The sequence below is a fragment of the Siphateles boraxobius genome, unplaced genomic scaffold (genome assembly GCF_051911475.1).
Source record: "Siphateles boraxobius isolate OS27281-9 unplaced genomic scaffold, OSU_SipBor_1 13, whole genome shotgun sequence".
NCBI lineage: Eukaryota > Metazoa > Chordata > Actinopteri > Cypriniformes > Leuciscidae > Siphateles > Siphateles boraxobius.
Genome location: NW_027508733.1, coordinates 15,792,244 through 15,812,077, shown reverse-complemented (window position 1 = coordinate 15,812,077; position 19,834 = coordinate 15,792,244). Strand labels below are relative to the sequence as shown.

At 35.0% G+C, this 19,834-nt stretch overlaps 1 protein-coding gene across 1 annotated transcript in view; it reads left to right on the top strand.

Moving 5' to 3' along the window:
- gnav1 (guanine nucleotide binding protein (G protein) alpha v1) overlaps positions 1–19,834 on the top strand; it is a 29,200-nt gene that overhangs the window by 6,357 nt on the left and 3,009 nt on the right. The window contains exons 3-8 of the mRNA XM_077226122.1: positions 2,302–2,394; positions 3,200–3,360; positions 11,296–11,424; positions 16,211–16,340; positions 16,957–17,028; positions 19,402–19,489. Coding sequence (XP_077082237.1) covers positions 2,302–2,394; positions 3,200–3,360; positions 11,296–11,424; positions 16,211–16,340; positions 16,957–17,028; positions 19,402–19,489 — 673 coding nt within the window. The remainder of the gene's footprint in view (positions 1–2,301; positions 2,395–3,199; positions 3,361–11,295; positions 11,425–16,210; positions 16,341–16,956; positions 17,029–19,401; positions 19,490–19,834) is intronic.

Genomic DNA, 19,834 nt, shown 5'->3' with positions numbered 1-19,834 from the left:
GCGTATCTGGTGACCCTTTTTATGGCAAGACTTCACACAACTCGCAGCTGGGTTTCATGCTTTAATTTCCTTCACCTCCCTCTGACTCTGTTTCTTTGATGAAGTGGTAAATTCTCCTGTTCCAAACGTGACATCAAGAAGTAATATGAGACTTTGGAGTGCCGTTGTTGGTGGTCTTGAATTTGGGCTTGACCCAAATGTAGTTATTGTAGAATGTGGTGTACTTTGACTTGCTCATGACTTGCCTGGAATTTTAGGAAGTCATAACCTCTTCAGGATTTTACATGACCAGAGATCTAGAATTTTGTTCTGTGTTGTCTGAAAGTTGTAGAACTCAAAAGTTGTGTAGATTCTTGAAAATAAATAGTGGATTGTAGAATTCTGAGAATAGTTTAACATTCTATAATCATTTACTTACCCAATCCAAACTAGGTCACCTTTGTTTCAAGGAAATCTTTGTTTTAAAGATTATGTAAGCTCTTATTGCATATAGTAAAATGTATTGTGATAAAAATGGCATCCTAAAATTGATGGTTTCCATGTTTTATGGGGACTTTCCACAGACATAATGATTTTTAAACTGTAAAACTGTACATTTTATTCCCTAACCCTAAACCTACCCATCTCAGAAAAGTTTCTGCATTTTTACATTTTCAAAAAACATCATATAATTTGATTTATAAGCTGCTTTCCTCATGGGGACCAAAAAATATGTCCCTATAACATAGGGAATACCTGAACTCCACACACACACACTCCTGGTAAGATGTTTTGCACTTATCCTTTTCCACAAGAATAGTTTCATAGTATTGAAGTGTGTGATTCACTCCTGAACTTTATCTTTTGCTTCGCTCTAGTGCACTTTTTTGTGTGTGTTTTCAACAACCGGAAATCAATATAAGTGCATCATATATCCAAACCACAAAACTTCCACTCCCCCTTCATGAACACAGAAAGGCTTTTCGGCGTTCACTCTTCCCAGGAATGCTCTGCGCCTCTGATCTATGGTCCAGCAAACAAAAACTGTTCAATAAAGGGCAGGAATGCATTTGCTTTGGCCAGAGAGTTAGGGGCGGTAAAAGGGAAAGCATTAGAGCACAACACGAGTGGACAGGGTTGAAAGTGTGAAAAGAGAAAGGCTTTGAGTGGCACACACGTGTGGACTGATTTTGTGTAGTGTTAAATGTTTTTTCAAAGTTAAAATGAAATCATAATTTATCTTATTTCCCTTCTTAAAAGACACTTCTGGTCATACTGTGCACAATCCTTCATATCAATAAAGAACAGTATTATATATATGTATTTGTATTTTGTAAATGTATTTTTTATATAAATAAATATCATAATTATCTAATTGTTTTATTAACTAATTTTAATATTATTTTATGTGTATATATCTAATATTATTTTTGTTGTATTTGTGTATAAATATTAAAATAATAAAACCAATTTTAAATAATTCTAATGTTATAATAAATAAATGATACAAAATGTATGTTTTAATTACTAATATTTTAATATTGGTTGTGTGCACAACAAATACTATTAAAATATCACTATTAAAAACAAATTATATAATTAAAATATTGAAATATTTAATTAAATTCAGTATAAATAAATAATGATTATAGTTATCTTATGTAGTTACATATAAATATGCATCTTATATATGCATTTATTTATTATTGTGTATATTTTTTATAGTCCTCCATTGTTTTTTTACACTTTGAACGTCCTATTTCACTCATACAGTAATTATGTTGCAATATGTAAGTAAAAAAGTTAATGACTGCCATGCCATTTTGTGAATATGAGAAAGAAATTATGGTGATCCAAAAACTGTACAAATCATTCCCATCTCTGTGAATTGTTTTGACCAAAAGGAATGATCAACATTCCATGATTCATAACTGCACAATCGCATTGAGTTGCAGCCGAGCGTTAGATCGTCACGCAACGGTTTCTGTCGGCAATAATGGCCATTTCCTGTCACTCAGGTGGACGTGAGACAATAAGGGCAGAAATTAATTGAGCGGAAATTAATTCAGGAAATGTCCCAGTGACAGGAAGTGGATGTGTTTGGTTAGATGCACACACAACGCGACTTGTTTCTGTCACAGATCAGTGAAAAGGTTCTTGGGTAATGCTTTCATTTTTGGAAGTTATTTGCGTTTGAAGTCGCCTGCAAATCTCAAGAGAAAGAACTCATAATAAAATGAATATGCTAAGAATATGAATATCATGTTTTGTTCTTACTTCTAATATAAATCATCAATTATTTTCATATATCTACTGTTCCAGCCTGCGGTGTTGGATAACCTCCTGACCTCTATGAAGTTTGTCCTCCATGGAATGGGGGTCCTTCGAATCAACCTCGCCAACAGCAAGAACAAGGTTTTTCGCTCGACTCTTTCCATTATACTGTGGGAGAATATTTTTATGTGTGCATATACATGTATGTTTTTCCATTTAGATGTCAGTTCCCCAGTTAAGCAGCTATTTAGACTCCCTGTAAAGAAACATTGTTTCTGTTTTATTGTTTGCAGTACTTACATGGTCCACTAGGTGGCAGCATCTTTTCAGAGCTAGGGATGTGAACGCAAACATACAGTCCAAACTAACCTGACAGTCATTCAGTGGCGTGTTATTAGAATCCTCCCTCGGTTCCGGTGTGTTCCAGACGTGTGTCTCAAACAGTTATCTTTTTCCGGACGCACCCAACGGCACAATGAGGGTCGTCTGCTTTGATTATGAAACATGACCGTGGTGTTGGGTCGGCTTCATCAGGTCATGTGATGAGCACCATACTGTAATTAGACAAATCAGGCCAATTGTTCTTTAGTAACAGTGCTAAAGACGCGCATGTGTTGGGTCACACTTTGTTCTAGTTGTTAAAATGTTATGTGTTATGCTTATAAAACTTTGCTCCAATCCCTAACCTTAAATTTCCTTACTTATCCAACCCCCAACTAGATAAAGATCACAAAGGGTTGGCTAGTCATGCAAAAACTGACTAATCTAGATGGCTAGTTTTGATATTTTAACAACAGTGCTTTAATTAACATGTTAACAGCATGCTAAGCTTTAGATGTTTGATTGTTTGCGCTCAAAAACATACAAGTTCTTAAAATTGAGAAAAGTTCTTGAAAAATGTGACTATCAAATGTTGTATTTATCCATGTTTATGATATTTCTCCAGGTCCACGCTCACTCCGTTCTCTCGTGTGGCCGTTGTTTTGACGAAGACCAGATGCTGTTCCCGTTCATAAGCCACGCCCTCTGCTGTTTGTGGGCGGATCAGGGGGTGCGGTCGGCAGCAGTGCGCGGATACGAGTATGAACTTAATGACTCGGCACTATAGTGAGTAACACTTCTGTAATTATGTTAATTAGTCACCATCACTAATTAAACATTAGCGCTAATGTAGTTGTCACAGTAATATCTGTTATTAAAAATTAACAATTTAATTTAGCCTTCTTTGTTTCCAGTTAGCTTTGGTTTTTCAGTTAGCCTCCGTTGTGTTTTTTTTCAGTTAAGGCCTGTTCACACCAATAACGATAACTATATTCGCGTTCACACCAACGAACGATAACGGTCTTTTTATTCTAAGCACGCCTGGCGGTTTCAAAGTAGCGAAAAAGAATGACCTGCTGCTGTTTTACGTTACACAAAAACATCAAAAGAAAAACAGGCGCTTTGGGTACACGATATCCTTAAAAGACGAGAGGAGTTGGGAGAATCCGTCACTCTGATTACAGAGGTGTCGTCTTTTGAAGACTAATTGTATTCATACTTTTGAATGAATCAATATCAGATTGTTGCATTTACTTGTTTTTTACCAGCAGATGTCCTCAGGATACTATGTTTCGAGTGCATCTAAATAGTGAATCTAGCTAGTCTAGTGTAATCGATCTAATCTAACAGTGAATTTAGCTGACAAAGTCAATAGTGGAATAAAAACAACGCCTAATCAACACCTTTATATCCAACGTCTTTTTCACTGCAACCTCAAAGGAAGCAATACAATGTCGTCAAAACTAGCGCTGGATACCTGAGGTAATTTTGTTACAGTATTTGCTAGCCTGCATAATGATCTAATCGTTAATTCTTCTCACCATTTATTCAAAGGGTACAGTCGATTGCTTTTTGATTCTTCTGGACCTCGGCGATTAACTTCTCCACAATGTCGTTTTCCATTTTAAATGCGCGTGCCCTTTAAATTTGAGTGGATTCCGATTGGCTGTCAGTGTTTTATCGTTTGACAGCTGGGAAAAAAATCTTTCTGAAAGTGATCCCAACGATATCGTTCCACATCTTTATCATTATAGTTATGGTATGAACTCTTTAGTACTATAGGATTTTTAGGACTATAACTTTATCGTTATCTTTATAGTTTTTGTCCTTGGTGTGAACGGGCTTTTAGCCTCCTTTGTTTTACTTTTTCAGTTAGTCTCCGTTATTGTTTATTTTTCAGTTAGCCTCATTCGTTTTTTTCTTTCAGTTAGCCTCCATTGTTTTGGTTTTTTTTTTCAGTTTCCCTCTGTTGTTGTTTTTTCAGTTCTGTTTGTTTTCCGTTAGCTTTTTTGTTTTTCAGTTAGCCTTCAGGGTTTTGGTGGTTAAGAAAAGCTCTCTCCACTAGCTAGAACAAGATAACATAATAACACATGAAGCTTTTGATCAGGCCTCGAGCAAAGAGGTTACAGACCACGAGACTGGAATGGGTCCCCTAAACGCTTAGCATCTCATATAATCTCATGAATACATTTAAACATGCTCAAATAGGCCAATCAAGATCCGTAAAAGGTCATGAATGTTTTATTCTACTCTAATTGGTCATTTGACACGGGTGCTGACACATAAATCTTTCTCCTATTCGCTAAACATTCCCCAATTTTTGCAAAACGATTCCTCGAAATACTCGTAGGCCTATAATATTATTTTTCTGAATGCGTCAAAGATCCTGTGCACAGATTACGTCATTCTTGTCCAGTTAATGACAAGCGTTTATCTCCTGAAGACTCAATACTGAATGTTTTATCGTTATTCAATGATTTATCGATTTCCTAGCAATTTTGCTCAGGTTTCCCAATGCCTCCTGATGCAGTTTCCGTAGGCTTCATGTGGGTGTAATGAAACTGATGTGCAACTGCCACTTTTGAGCCATAATGGCCGCTGATCTGTGCCTCGATCTGACACTTCCACTGTGAATAATGGCTGATTAGTGGGATATTCAAACAGCGAAGTGTGTAATTACATATATGTGTGACCACAAACTAAAACACCAGGAGGCTGATTATTTAAATGAAACAGAGGGTCACCCATGTCGCAGACGTGTGGTGTGTGCCACAGCAAATGAACCTCAAACGCTGCAGCGAGGTGTGTGTGTGGTAGCTCATAAACGGCAATTAGAAAACAGTCAAACCTCAAAGCCTACAGCCTTTGCCAGTTGATATATATATATCCTGCAATGCATGCTGGGACATCACACAATGGATGTTTGACATGATAGCTTGTCTCTTTGATTAGCACACAGGACACCTAGAGATCATTGGAAAGAATGAGGAAAAGATGGAGGCGAGTGAGATATGAGGTTCTGTGTGTGGTTGAAGTTGTCCATACCGAATGTGTTTGGCATCAAAACCCACACACACAAAAACGCATAACCTCAATTCTACTGAATTCCCACACTCATGTGCACAGAAGTATGTACTTATCTGTAGTTTGGGGAAAAAAGAGGTCCCAAAAAGTGAATTAAAAGTTATATATTTTTATAATAATAATAATAATTATGTAATGTTATTATTATTATTATTGCTGTTTATTTGCAATTATTTAATAATAAAAATAGTTTATTATTATTATTATTTATTTATTTATTTATTTATTTACAAATAATGTTATTCATGTTTATTTGCAGTTATTTAAATGTAAATTATAATAATTGTAATTATATATAAATAAATATTTTATTTAAAATAATAATTACAATAATAATAATAATAATAATAATAATATTATTATTATTATTATTACTACTAATACTACTACAAATAATCCGTTTAATATTAAGGATAATAAAATAACTATTTATAATAATGCCTTTATTATTGTTATTCATAATTCTTTATATATTTTCTATTAATGAGTATATTTTAAAATGAGTCTGTTAAATTTCTTTTATGTAAAACACTATAAGCCTAGATAGCAAAGCATTATTATTATTATAAGTAGTAGTAGCAGAAGTAGTAGTAATTGTATTATTATTGTTATTATTATAATGAATGTTAAACATTTATTTTTATTATAATTATTATTATTTTTAATTATTTATTTAATATAACTTTATGATAATAATAATAATAATTATTATTATTATTATTATTATCATTATTAATCATTTAAAAAATATAAAAACATTTCAAACATGCTTTAAAAATTAATTTATTATTTGTCTTATTTAATTATAGTTCATTTTACAAAAAAGACAAGCAATGGTATATCCCGTGTGTGTGCGTGTGTGTGCGTGTTTGTGAGAGAGAAATTGACTGACAGGTACTCCTGTCCCCCGTTGGCCCCTCCAAATGCTTCAGTCAATAATACAGAGTCAATAACACGCTTGTCACCGGGAGCAACTAAATTATCCCCATGGCACTTATTTGAGTTGCGGTTGATTGTTTCAGTGGACACACACACATAATGATGAATTGTTTAAAAAAAATTAACTAAATTTTAAAATAGGCCTGATATGCTTAAAAAATGACAGTGACACTAAATTTAGTGTGGCACTGTTTTCTGCACAGATATTCACTGAAATACTCTTCCTCTTTATCGTACTGTAGCTCTCGCTCTCCAGGTTTAAAAACCTTTCCTCCCAAGCTGTCATGTCACACCTGCAGGGCGCCATCACCCATCCTCACACACACACACTCAGAAATACACATATTCTCTTGTCAGATTTATAAAGGTCAAATTTATCAGAGGGCATTCCCATCGTCTTCGCAGGCCAGGTCAGAGCTCCTCACCTGTTCATATCCTGAATCCATCTTGCGAAAACTCATTTGCTCTCCCTCGCTATTCTAAATTCTTCACAAAAACCTCAACCCTAAGACCCCGGCCGGCGTCGTTTCACGACATTCAATTGTGTGGAAAAATAGATCAGAAATGGCGCGAGGAGACGAGATACTTCTGAGAGAAGGTGGAAAGGATTTAAGAGGTCAAAAGTGATGTCAAATCAATCCGAAAAGTAAAAGTATATCTACAAAACACCAGACGAGGTCTTCAAATGCTAAAAATACTTCAAAATGTCACACTGCCTTTGAGAAACCATGGTTTAACCGGTTTTGGAAAGGATTAACAATCAAAAAATGAGAGAGAGACATGAAGACATTTAGAATGATGTTAACGCTGCTCTTTTCCATACAACTAAAGAATACACTGAGATTAGACCAGCTAATGACCTTAATGATCATCTTGGAAAGCTAAAAACCATCGGAAGCTGGTTTTTATCATGCAGGGGCTTTATAGAAAACACTATTTCTGGAGTCTATAGCTGTTAAATTTTCCCTAAGGAGCGTCAGAGTTAAACAGATTCACAGCGACAGGGCCTTTGCGTCCCGCTGGGAAGTGAAGGCCAACAGTGAGTGGAAGTTGCATCCAGATGCACGTAAGGACATGTCTGTCAGGGGAACCCAGACGTGCCTAAAGAGAAACACCTCGAGCTTGTGTGCTTGCAGTCTCTGTTCAGGCCGGAGGTGTCCGGATTTGTGCGTTCGTCGCTGCCTTGGAGAATGTTTTGCCGCCCAGGGGGTTTACAAGATCAGACAGGAATTGCATTGGCACTGAGACGGAGTGTGGAGTTATGTGTTTGTGTGTCTGTTTAGCTGTCGCTAAAACCAGAAACGCGCTCTACACGAGTACACAACTGCGTTTAATGCATAATGTGCGCTCTAAGTTCAATATGGCGAAAATAAAAGTAGTGCTTAACAGTGTTGTTATAACAAGTATAAAGCAATTTTGTTGTTAAAGCTGAAATAAAATTAAAATGTTAGATGGAAAAAAATTAAACAAAAATTACACGTTTCCGCTAATGGCTGCTAACACCTCTTTCTATAGAGTTGCGCATGTGAGAATCCAGTCCGTTTCAGTACTCGCGTGTACGAAAGAGTTTCTTTCAAAAATCTGCCGTTACGCAATGTGTTATTCATTCATCTAGCAAAACTGTGTCATAAATGATGAGTGAAACTTTAGCATGTCAAGCTACAAGGTAAAGTAGTTTCTGCGACACTTCTACAGTCACGGTGGAGCAACAAGTGCATCTTGCTGAGAAAGTTAGTTAAACTGTAGTCAAGCTAGTACTCTTTTGGAAAAATAGTCAACTATTTTAAAAGCTACAAAAAAAGTTTTTAACTTTTAACGTTCTCAGCAACGTTCTCTGCAAACGCTCTAGCATGACTATCTGTGTTGTGTAAGCTACTTTGCAACATTAACTTGCTAGCTATTAGCTACTTGTCATTTAAGCTACTCTTTTGAAAAAGTAGCCACACATTGTTTAAATAGAAAATGCATTTGCGCCCATTTTTGCACCCATGGGTGTACTTGTCTGAAAACGAGGTGTATTCAGGTGCATTGTTGGCGAGTTGCTATTTTTTGAGGCAACGGAAATAGATTAAAGTCAATGGCGCAATATTGTTTTTTGTTATTTAAAGAGCGCATTAGTAATAAAGTATGCCCTATATAGTATGAATGTGTGTTGTCTGGCCCTGTCCCAAATGGCACACTTCATATACACTTTCGGTCTTGTGGACTTACAATGGCTGCTGCCATTAAGTCCGTGAGACCGTAGGGTGCCCCATTTGTCATTTTAGGTCTCAGAAGGGTGCTCGCGAGCGTCCCTCTGCGGTCGATTTGCACCCTCGATGCACACTTTTGCCGCGCCCACACTTATCGTGATTATCAATACTATCACGGTTTTGTTAAAACAAGATGAAAGTGTTAAAAAATAACTGATGCTCACACTGAAAACATTTCAACAAGTTTTATATTTGAAAATCAACAAATAAAACAAGCAGCTCTATGCACTTTTTAAAGCAAGATTCTATTCTGTGGCATTTTGATTTTCTTCCTTATAATGACCGTCGTCAATGGCAACATATTATAACAAAGCGCACATCCATGTATCACAACGGACGCGCGCTCTCATTTCTTTCAAAATCAACTTGTCATCTTGCGTCTCCGTTTTTGTTTGTATTGAAAATGAAATCAGAGTTGATTTATTGTTTACAGAATTTGATAATATTGTTGTGATAATCTTGTCTGGACGAGTTTTGTATGCTAAATGGATTTAACAGCTAAGAATAGAGACATTCATCTCTATTCAATATGTCCCCGTAATTATGTGGTAAAAAAAAAATCGGTGTTATAAGTGTACAATGAATATACATTATTATGTTCTGCAGACAGAGTGACCATCCTCGATTAAGTTTCCCTCAGGATTTTTGTAAATGCCAAAATATGACCACACCTCAGATTTGGTCCTCTTAAAAGGCTGAAAAATCTCCCGAACACGGTTACAACCTTCCGCCATTCCTTCTCGAATAAAAAAAAAACCCAACATTGCGCGCCTGCGTCAGACTGTTGCTGGCTGGACAGGATTTATAGTGAGTTATTAAAATTGCGATAATCAAACACGGTTTTAATGATAATTGAATTTTAAACGATATTACTAACCGTCAGTACATTATATCGTGGTTTATAGTGAAACCGGTAATCGTCCCATCCCTATTTCGGACGCAGCGAGAGACTCATTGCCCTGGGAAGACAACAGTTTATGCTAATGATGCTATAGCTTTTGCCTGACAGTGCGAATGCAACATACTTTTTAGTACACAACAGTGTGAAAACAAGCTCTGACGTACTAGCATATATCGCAACCTGGCCTTCTGTTTGCATGAACAGAATGATAAAAGGGTCTTATCAGTGCAGAAAATGATGCCGCACACTCAATCAAAAACTATGGCTCTGTTGTCTGACGTTATTGCTTTAAAACTGTTTACGTGTGTGTTGTTCTAATTCTCTCTCCAGGGTGTTTCACCTCCTGTGAGGTGTGTTTATTGCTACGTAGCGCTCACTCACGGATAATCCCTCTCTTTAGCACATCCGCATACAGAAATCCCCCAAAGGTTTGCTTATACTGTATCATGCTGTATTTAAATTCATGGTGGTAATTAGCATACGGCGTGTTCTCCCCCTGGGCCAGTCTTATCGCCACCGCAGCCTCTAACCGCAGTCAGAGGTAAAGCCGCTTACCTCCTAGACAATGTAAGACGCTCTTTAAGGACAAGGCTTTTCCCACAGAGACCTGATTATAGGAGACGAGGTGAAGAGACGCGTCGCTCCCGCCGACAAGTTACTTGATAACCGTATCGGTTATCCTCCAATATTAAGTGTCATCTAACACTCAAAGTTCATCTTTAAAAACAGTAATAATTGAAAAACACTGTTAAATGTAATCTTTAGCAAATCTTAAAATTAATATTCATTTTTCATGCTGAACGTTACAATGTTGTGATGCCTAAATTCACTTGTAGGATTTAAATCATTATTGATAAACCATTTTATTTAAAACGATTGTTTTATTTGAAATATGTGCATGTAGTTTATTCCATGTAAGTTTTATTTTTGGTTATTTCAGTAGGCCTACACCAACTTAATCTTAACTAAAATGAAAAATGTTGCCTTGGCAACTAGCTTAAATAAAATAAGTTTTATTTTATTTCCGTTCATGTTTATTTTATTTCCGTTCATGTTCATTTTAATTGTTTATTTAAAATGTTATGAATAATGATTTTATTTTAGTGATTTATTTTTAATTCATTTAGACCAGTGTTGTTGAAACTAAAACTTAAAAATGTTGTTGCTAATAAAATAAAGCAACTAACTGAAATAAGTTTAAGAACTAAAGTGACTAAAAATAAAACTGTTAAGTTTATCTAAAAATTAAACCTATATAGAAATATTTTTTAAAAACTACTAAAATGTAAACTAACTAACTAAAAGCTAATTCAAATTATGATTAAATACTATAATAGTATATACATTTATAATACCGGCAATTTATCGGTTAGCGGTCATATCATGAAAATATTTCTCTGTTTATGAGACTGCTTCGAAGAACTTCTGGTTAAGAACTAGTTATATTTTGGTGGAAAATGAGTTTCAGGAAGTCATAATACTGTACTTTTTGTCGTCAAATGTCCATTTGTAATAATTTCTATCTATATGTCACTCTGTTTCCAGTTTTTTTGAGAACATGGGCAGGATCATCGCCACCGATTACATGCCGACAGAAACGGACGTTTTAAGAGTCCGACTGAGAACCACAGGAGTGATCGAGACTCAGTTCAAAGTCAAACACCTGGTCTTCAGGTAAACAATCTCTTCCTTTGCCCTATTTTACCACAACTGTTATTACAAAATACGACACGATTGTTTTCACGAGTAGTCGTAAACTTTGTAAACGACTCTCAGTACCACTCTGTTCTCTAAATCATCAGACAGATCAAATAGCCTTTGTTCTTTCATTTTCAGTTGAAGTTTGTTTGTCTAAAAGTATCTAAAACTAGCAGGTTTACTTTCTGTCAGATTCTGTTTAACAGACCCTTCTCTAGCTTTGTGATATTGACCGTGTCAAGGTGGGCGGCATCCTCCATCTCACTATCTTATGAAACGTCACCTCTGCAAGCCGTTCTGATTAAGCATCACTCCGTTCGTCAATATCCTAACTGGCATTATCAGCGTTGAGCACACGTTTGACTTTGATTTGGATGCAAGACTTGTTATGAATTTGTTTTTTTTGTTGCTTTTTTTGGCTTGTAATGACTAATTGAGTCTGAACTCAAATAAGTCGACAAACAACTCATGAAGGTATAATTGTCTATGTTCCGTATTAACTTTTTATCTACATCTAGGACAAAATTTGAAGCAGCGTTATTATAGTATAATTTAGGGTTATTATAGTTAACTAAGGGGCCGTTTACACACCATTTTCCATTAAAAACTGGAAACTTTTGATGTGTTTTGTAATTTAATTTACTCTGCAATGGAGTTTTGGGGGCCTGCAAGGTTTTGAAAACAATACCTTTTATTCTTTCTGTGTAAACTACAGAAAAGCGGATTTTTGAAAACTGTGACGTCATGCGTACTACGTGTTCAGTCTGTAGGCACGTAGTTTTTCTTTACAAAGTAACATTGCCATCTACTGGCCTGGCATTAATAATACAGCTTTTTTAGTAGTTTTCGCAGATCCGTGTGAAATAGGATCATTTTGACAACGTTATCGTCTTGTTCGCGAAAACGCGAAGGAAAAACGCTTCTGTTTTTAGTACATTGTTGTAATTTAAACGTACCCTTAAACTAGAACTAAAACCATTAAAAAAAAGTGTTACTTGAATTTTTTTATTTTTAAATAAGTTTAACTTTCAGTTTTCAATATTAGTACTTAACGAAAATTAGAAATGTTGCCTTGGCAACTATAACTGAAATAAGTTTAAGTTTTTCATATAATATTTTAGTTCTAAAGAATTAAATCTTTAATCTAAAGAATTAAAAATGAAACATGTTGCCTTGGCAGCTAGGTGAAATAATATACGTTTAAGTATAAAAATATAAATTTCAATTTGTTTTATTTCAAGTAATGAAATGTTAATTTTCTTTCAATAAAGGCAAAACAGTTGGGATTTATGGGTAAACCACACAAAGTTACAGTAACAATGACTCTTGTTCCTTAAAATGTTGGAATGAAAAAGTTTCATGCATTTTCATTGTCCTCTCAAGTTTAATTTTGCGCAAACATTGGGCAACCAATAAAACGATTGGGAGGTTTCATGGGAAATGTGAGTAATTTTCTGCCTGGCAGCTTTTACCAGCCATTTGAATGTTAATGGAGACATTTACAGCTATGACTGTTTGAGATGGCACAGAAAGATGCGTGTTTTGACATTTGGTGGAAAGCAACTGTCTTTTTCTATACTTTTTTGTTCACTTCTTTTTCTGCCCTGAGAGTTGGCTACTTTATTGGCTTCAGTTAAGGGCTTCTGCAATAACATTTATATTGCTTTATATATTATATTACTTTGCATAATACTAAATCTAAATTCCCACTGCTTTCATGACAGTTTTTAATAAAAGTGCATCTACAACATAATAAAATCAAAACAAGATGACTTCACTTAAAAAATGGTTGTGGGATGTAGCGATGGTTTAAATACCCAGTTGGATGTCTATCCATTTAGACGTCTTTACCGTTTGGTCTTCAGAAATATGTTTTTCAATCTAAAAATGTGGTAAATTGTTCTCTTTGTTGGGTTTTTAGGTTAAGTTGTGGTAGACTATAGAGCATAAATATGAGAAAAAGAATGCCATCACCATTAAGAAGATAAAGGAGACTCCATCATAATTAAGTCTTTATGTTCATTATAACTTTATGAAAGCAGTGTAATGCTGATGTTATGTGGAGGAATTGTTTGCTACGTGAAACCTGTTTAGTTCTAGAGTAAATGAATTCGGTCTGAATAAATTCCTGTCAATCTTCGGCATGCTCCACTGCCCGTCCTTATCGCAGCCCTTCACACGCGTCCCACGCCGAAACCTCAAGATCTTTATCGTATCACTGGATTCAGACCTCACGTTTGATATGAACACCCATAGCTGATGCATCTCAGTACGAACCTTTGCCATCATCAATAATTCTCTTCAGTTTTTAAATAAAAGATGCATTTATGCGTTAATTGATTTGTTCTTCTGTTTTAGTAATTTACTCTTTTATTTATTAATGATTTTTTTTATACATTATGCTATTATTTATTTATTTTATTTAGTTATGTTTTCTTAGATTTATTAATTTGTATGCTTATTTATGCATTGTGCTTTTATTTATTTATATTCATAATTTTATTTATTTATAGATTCTTTTATTCATTTGTTTGTTTATGGTTTTATACATTTGTGTTCATTTCATTGAGATATTGTTTCTTATGGCCATATGAAAATGCAATTTACCATTTAAAATGGTAGTATAACATTATTTGTTTTTCTAATAACGGTTTAATTTTGCATTCATTTCAAATGCAAACTTTGTGCTTTATTCATGTGGCAAAAAAAACCCCAAATCCACCCAATTCCAAATAACTTCCATTTAACTTTTCAAGCATAATCAAGTAAATAATCACATTTAAAAGTATTTTCTTTTAATTATAATATACAGTAGTGAAACAATGGTATTTGTAATAAAACTGGGGTTATACAAATGGTAATCAAAATCGCCAAAAAAACATGGTTACTACACTTTTACTTTAAGAAAACCATGGTTAATTTTTATAAATGTTTAACAGTGACACAATTTCGGAAATTTAAACTTTTGTCAGTAATAAAACAAAGCATACTTTTAATGAAAATGGAAAGCAAAGGAAATAATTATTATATTTAGACTTCCATTTATACATTTTTATTTAAATGTTTCTTCATAATCTAAATGTAAGCTGACTTTATATTCAGAATTAATCAATATTTAAAATGAAATGTCTATATTAATATTTACAGTTATTTTTCAGGATTTAATCAATATTTAAAATGAAATGTCTATATTAATATTTACAGTTATTTTTCAGGATTTAAATATCTATATTCAAATGTATAAATATACATTCAGGATTTACTTTTATTTGTTTGGGTTTATATATTATTTTTTTATATGGAAAAAAATATTTAAAATTTGAGAATATATTTATGTGAAGATTTATAACTACTGAATATATAAATCTTGAAATAGTTTTATAATAATATGAAGCTTTAAATGCAAACAATGAATTTATATATATACACACACACACACACGCACGCACACACGCACACAAACACAGCGCACACGCACACACGCTTACTTATACTGAATAAATAGTCTGAATATATAAAAATATATCCATATAGCATTTAATTGTCTATTGAACTGCAACAGGAAATTTTAACTAGATGAAATTAAACCTAGTGCATCTTCCTGTGTTTTTTGTGTCACATCTTTTCCAACTGCACAAAGGTTTAATAATGGCTTTGTTTAATTATGGGATGATCGGATGTGTCAACATAATCACTGCAGACGAGGTGAGAATCGTGCCGTGTTAAACACACTGATCAAAACACGAGTCGTTTCACTCATTAGACTGTTCATTACGGCTCAGATGTGAGGGGTGACCCGGAGCGACCTCAGATTTACATTCGGTTTGGAGACTTGTTTAAAAAAAGAAATCCTCAGAAACTGATGAAAACAGTGACACTTTTTGTCCAACACCCATGACATCATGTTCTCCAAAATATACATTAAGACAATAGCTGTGCAATGATTACTGCATTCAGTATATTAACTGTTTTTCTGGTTTTTTTGTTATACACTAGAAAATCTTCCTTTTTTTAGTCTACCAGTTTGATAGTGTCAACATCAGCTTTGTTCTAAATTTCGATTCGTTTGACTGATTTTTATGACAAACCGTGTGCATTAGTGTCCCATAAAGCACATATAGATTTATTTTTCCATCACGTTTGTAGTGTGTGTAAATTGATAGTTTTGATTTCAGACGTGTGGAGGAATCTTCCCCACAAATATAGTGAAGATATGGCACAGGATGAAGTGGAAGCTGGAAAATAAATGTACTTTGACTCTTTGCAGCTTCTCCTTTTAGACATTGTTTGTTCTCAAAGAGCGTTTCTCGTCTTCAGACAATCCTCTCGTTTTACCAGTTCTTTTTAGATGCGCTAATAGACGTGAAGAGGGCAAACCTGTAATGAAATCTGTCATGTTTTTAGATGTTTTGACGCATGTTTGCTAACAAGCTAACTCTTTTTAGTGTTGGGATCTAAAACACTGTGAGGGGAAATTTGGCTGAGCTTGTTAATTTGAGAGACTCATTTGGTGGCATCAATAATAACCCATTGGTCTGTTTTGAACATGTTTGGATGCGTGTCGCTAGTTAGCAGCATATTAGCCTAACAAATGTGACGCTGTTTGTAAGTCAATGTGAAATGATGTTCAAAATCCATCGTGGTTTTATAACATGATGTATTTCCCAAGGTAAATTGAGCTTGTGAAGACTTTAAAGTGTTTTTGTGCCGTATCGAGGTGGTGCTTTTCCATTGAGGACCTTTTGTCTCTTTCTCTCCACAGAATGTATGACGTTGGAGGCCAGAGGACGGAGAGGAGGAAGTGGATCAGTTGTTTTGAGGACGTGAGGGCCGTACTGTTCGTTGTGTCTCTGAGTGGCTACGACATGACGCTAGTAGAGGATCCATCTATGGTGAGAGAACATTTGTACTTTTCTATTCACTTACTACATCAAACAGCTGTTACTGAACAAACAAGTGGCTGAACTCGAGATCACCAAAGGGGTTCTTTAATTATTAACTAATATATTATTTATTAATTATGAATTTGTTTTTATTTCTTTTTTTTTTTATCTATATTTTTCAAATTCGGATACTATTACTATATAGGCTAGTGGTTCTGTCACAGTACGGTTTTGTAACAACGGTTTAAAAAAAACAATTGGATTTTGAAATTAAACTTTTTATTTATTTTGTTTAAACAATTATATTGATCTTTTTTAATAACTCCCTGTAAAGCATCATTATAAATACTGATTATATTTATATAATTATAAAGTCTTCATTTAATAACATTCTAAAACTAAAATTTAGTAACAAAAATAAGAATCATTATTATTATTAATGCTGAAAATGACATTTGATTTGAATATTTTACAGTATTTATTTAATGTAATTTTATGAAACTAAGGTTGTTCATATGCTCCGACCTCAGCTTTTCGGTCGCCTCTCATATATGACATCACAAGAGAGCATCATGGGACCTCGTTGGAATGACAGCTCATGTTTTTAATTTATGCTCTTGTTTAGAATCGACTGCAGGAGAGCCTCAAGCTGTTCTCTTCAATCTGCAATAACGTCTTCTTCAGAAGCACTTCTATGGTAAGAAAGGGCTGAATTAACAGAGAGCGCTCATCCAATCTCATCCCATTAGCTGGAGAGGAGGCCAGTGTCGTCCATCAAGAGACTACGCAAAACGCACAACATATGTGACCAAAAAAAAAAAAACACTTCATTTGATGCATACATGCACATATTCACAAGAGGTATAATACTACTTTTTTTCTAATACACTTGATTTTATATTCGTATATGTATATCATTTATTTATTTTAATTTCGGTAAAGTGTACAATATTACAATGTTTAGGATGGATGGATGGATGGATGGATGGATGGATGGATGGATGGATGGATGGATGGATGGATGGATGGATGGATGGATTGATCTGTGGATAGATGTATGGATTGCTCTATGTATGTATGGATGGATGGATGTATTGCTCTATGGTTGGATGGATGGATGGATGTATTGCTCTATGGTTGGATGGATGGATGGATGTATTGCTCTATGGTTGGATGGATGGATGGATGGATGGATGGATGGATGGATGGATGGATTGATCTGTGGATAGATGTATGGATTGCTCTATGTATGTATGGATGGATGGATGTATTGCTCTATGGTTGGATGGATGGATGGATGGATGGATGGATGGATGGATGGATGGATTGATCTATGGTTGGATGAATGGATTGCACTATGGATAGATCGATTGGTGGATTGCTCAATGGATGGATGGATGGATGGATGTATTGCTCTATGGTTGGATGGATGGATGGATGGATGGATGGATGGATGGATGGATGGATGGATGGATGGATAGATGGATTGATCTATGGTTGGATGAATGGATTGCACTATGGATAGATCGATTGGTGGATTGCTCAATGTATGTATGGATGGATGGATGTATTGCTCTATGGTTGGATGGATAGATGGATGGATGGATTGATGGATTGATCTGTGGATAGATGTATGGATTGCTCGTATGTATGGATGGATGATCTATTGCTCTATGGTTGGATGGATGGATGGATTGATCTATGGTTGGATGAATGGATTGCACTATGGATAGATCGACGGGTGGATTGCTCAATGTATGTATGGATGGATGTATTGCTCTATGGTTGGATGGATGGATGGCTCTATGGATAGATGGATTTATCTATGGATGGATAGAAAGATGGATAGAATGATGGATGGATGGAAAGATGTATTGGATGGATTGATTTCTCTATGGATAGATGGATTGATATATGAATTAATTTAGTTTAATATTTTTGAATAAATTGTACATTTACCACACAAACACACACAAATCAAAATTATAATTTTTTTTAAATAATTTTTTTCAGTGTGTGTGTATGTGTGTATATATTTTCGATAATTATTTCAACATTTTCAAGTGTTTACAGATGTTTCTTTCATTCAGTGATTTGACGAGCCTTTAGTGCCGCTACTAAAGTCTGCAATGATTTAAGCAATTTAACGCCAGTTAAAGTTTTTACGTCACAGATTTTAACTTAATGTTAAATCAAATCTCAATCGATTTACTTCCCTAATGCACACTTCTGGTCTTTTTATTAAAAAACTGGTTGTTTTTGATAGTTTATAATAATTTTTGATAATAACTTGCTCCACCTCTGAAACTACTTTCCATTTCATCAAGCCCTCTAATTTTTAGTTCCTCCCCTGCATTGTCTCTTATACAGGCCAGTTTTCACAATCTAATCAATTAAAATCAATAATTCATTTTTTTCTCATCAAATAAAAAGTTACATCACAGGTTATCCAGATATCAATGAGTTCTCCTCAAATTTTGAATGTCCATCTCATCAAAGACTCTGTTGTACGACGATCACCTGATGAAAGCGTCTGTGGTTTCGCTCAGACGAAACTCTCTGTCGTTTCATTGGCCGATTACTGTAGCCTGCTTTGGTAACCTCGCATCTTTCCTCGTAATTAGAGCCCACGTCGTCAGTTAGCCCAGACTTTGTTATAATTGCCAATGTCGTTTGGCAATTAAACTAGCAGGCGTATTTTAGGTCGTCCCATGGGTGACAATGGTCCGCTTGTTGTCTGTCTCTTTATCGTACGCCCTCCGTAAACCTCTTTCCGAGTAATGAGGTGCGCTAACTGCCCTTGTTAAGATGCGTTCTAGACCCACGTTAGTCATACTCTTGTTGTTTTGAAACGCTGGGCAAAATCATTACTGGACCGAGTTGTTAATTAAGCCATTATAGTGAGCCTTTCTGACGCACTGACGGAATAATCATTTTATTTTGTAACCGCGCGCACACAACTTTCTTCTCCTGGACTTTGTGTGTAAGCTTGTCCTAAATGATTGATTTGACAGAGCGGCCGGTTGATGGGTGTTGGAGTGCCGTGTAAGTGTTTCCTCTTGTTTTGCAGATGTTATTCATGAACAAGATCGATCTTTTCCAAGAGAAGATTCTGCACTCGGGACGTCATCTACGGCATTACCTTCCTCAGTTCAGAGGTGATTACTCATGAATCACACTCGCTCTCTCTGCAGACTCTTAACTGCAGCGTCTGTTCACTCGTTTCCTTTATTAAAGCTGAGAGCGTTTGTGTCTTCAACTGCTCCCCAACATATTCTTTCTTTCTTTGGTTTGTTGTCTTTCTTTGATTTAGTTGTTTGTTTTGTTCATTTAGTAGTTCTTTCTTTTGTTTGCTTGTTGTTTCTCTTTTGTTCTTTCGTTTGTGTTTGTTTTTTCTTCCTTTTATTTGTTTGTTCTCATTGTTTTGAACATTCATCCTTTCGTTTTTTAACATTTGTTTGTTCTTATTTTTGTTCCTCTTTTTGTTTATTCTTTCTATCATT